We start from the raw sequence: 2,191 nt of genomic DNA on the forward strand, positions 1-2,191 counted from the left end.
AGTGACACCGGCGACTATTATCCACGCCCATCCTCTATCAGTTTCACCGTGTGACATCTTATCGATCATGATCATGGGATTAGTGTTCCTCTTCTACATCCACGTTACACGTTTCTTGTACGGAAGGATCATGCAGAAGGAGATGTCGTTCTGCCTTCGTTTCCTTCGACTCGCCTTGAAGCCGGTGGCAGACTGCAAACTTTAACGTGTCGACCGAAATACAAAGGCGGGATTGGACAAATGATAAGATACGCTGCTCTAAGGTTGGATAAGTGTTAGACGTGTACGCCCACGCACACATATACGAGTAAGCAAATTGTTTACAAGTTCCGCGAGCATAAATCGAATCGAGATGTTGAACCGTTCCAATGCTCGATCGTTTTTCGTTCTTGCTTATATTGTTGTTATATTGTGTGTTAAACAAATTTCTTCTTATAAAAAGTTACGATCGTGTGTGTAAAATTGTATTTTGTTATTAAAAGGAATGAATATTGTTTCATCGGAAAAGAGAATTTAGAGAAGGATCGAATCGAATTATAAGTATTTATATAAGGTATAACAAAGCAAAAGATTATTTCGTTGATCATCTGAGATAGATTAATTCCTCTTTGATCTTTTCGTATTTTACCGATTGACAATGATATATCGATGCTTAATGGACTTTTGATTAGATAAAATTTAGATTAAAAATATTAATCATGAGATATTAATTAAAGAGGAATAATTAGTAATTAGTTTTTTTAATTAGAATAATTGGGAAAATTTTATTCGAAAGAATAGAATAGAAAATCGTATTGCGCATTCTTTAAATTTTATTTGTATAAATTATTTGAAATTAAATATTGATCATAAATCATAGGATTACATTGTATGATTTTCAAGATATACAAGCTGTAAAAAGATAAAATATGAAATTACGCAAAAAGTTTTTGAGAAGTTACGAGTTCTATGTTTAAAAGAAATTTATCTATAATTAAACGAAAAGAAAATAGAGAAACGATTAACATTCTAATCGCACGATATCACTATCGCTACACTCAATAAGATAATCATTTTTTAATAATACGAATTCGAGTGATTTAAAAATTTCTAAATACAATTATATTATATATTTATATCTTTAATATAAGTATATTAAAGATGGTACACGTGCTTCAATTACAAAGGGACAAAGAATACGATATTGCGCCATGCCATTTTAAACCTATTGTTTAATAATGGTTTGATGACCCCTCTACACAATCCATCCAATTGAGTTAACATCCAACGTTAAATGCGAATGATCACTTGGATATTTTCTTTAAATTTCAGATGAACGATTATTTATAGCGGTGTATAATAACACTGATATGAAATTTCATTGTCAACAAGTAAAATACTTCGTTGAGTAATATTAGAAAAAAAAAAAGAAGAAAGATATCTACTTACCAGATATTTATACGAGAAGATATAATATTCCATGATTGTCTAGTTTTTCAGGTTTCTATAACTTCTTTCAGTTTATATATCTTTTGGTAATTTATTATCAACGATAAAACAATTTGACATGCCATATTAATTTTTCTTCTCAAAATATGATTATAATAATATAACTAAAAAAAAAAAAAACAATATTTAACTTCCGTAAACTTTACGCGATAAAGATATGTTAATTAAAATTTTTTTTATGTTATGAAAATAAGTGATAATTATGAAATGTAATGCGAACGCGAATAAAAAATATTTTATTGAATACATGTGATTTCTGATATTCATAATACTGATATTCATTAAAATATTCATGAAGGCGATACTTTTCAATACATTTTACTATTCATTGTTCACGAAAATGTTAATAAAATAATGTTTGTGCAATAAGAGACTAATATTTCGAAGAAAAAAAAAAAAAAAAAGCACTTACGATGGAACGAAATCAAGATCGAGATCGAAATCGAAATTGCGATTCACTATTTATCGTAGCCGTGTGAAAACATGCGTGGAAAAAGGAGAAAGATTAAATTACAAATTGATTTAGATTTTTCTATCGCGTTGTATTTCACCGGAAAACAAGTGTTTTTCCATTCTCGAATTTTTCGGTCGATATCTTGAAACGTCGTAAAAATATGAGCAACGCACGCTCCGAACTGCGCACTGTTTGTGACTGACTCGATGAAGAGAAGCGAGCCGATAAAAACCGGCTTCGTGACTCGAC

At 29.9% G+C, this 2,191-nt stretch overlaps 1 protein-coding gene across 1 annotated transcript in view; it reads right to left on the reverse strand.

The window, feature by feature from the left end:
• The window catches only part of LOC102671263, a 9,980-nt gene that overhangs the window by 3,384 nt on the left and 4,405 nt on the right, over positions 1-2,191 (reverse strand). Inside the window, exon 10 of the mRNA XM_031509138.1 lies at positions 2-93. Coding sequence (XP_031364998.1) covers positions 2-93 — 92 coding nt within the window. The remainder of the gene's footprint in view (position 1; positions 94-2,191) is intronic.

The sequence above is a fragment of the Apis dorsata genome, unplaced genomic scaffold, assembly GCF_000469605.1.
Source record: "Apis dorsata unplaced genomic scaffold, Apis dorsata 1.3 scaffold_129, whole genome shotgun sequence".
Taxonomy (NCBI): Eukaryota; Metazoa; Arthropoda; class Insecta; order Hymenoptera; family Apidae; genus Apis; species Apis dorsata.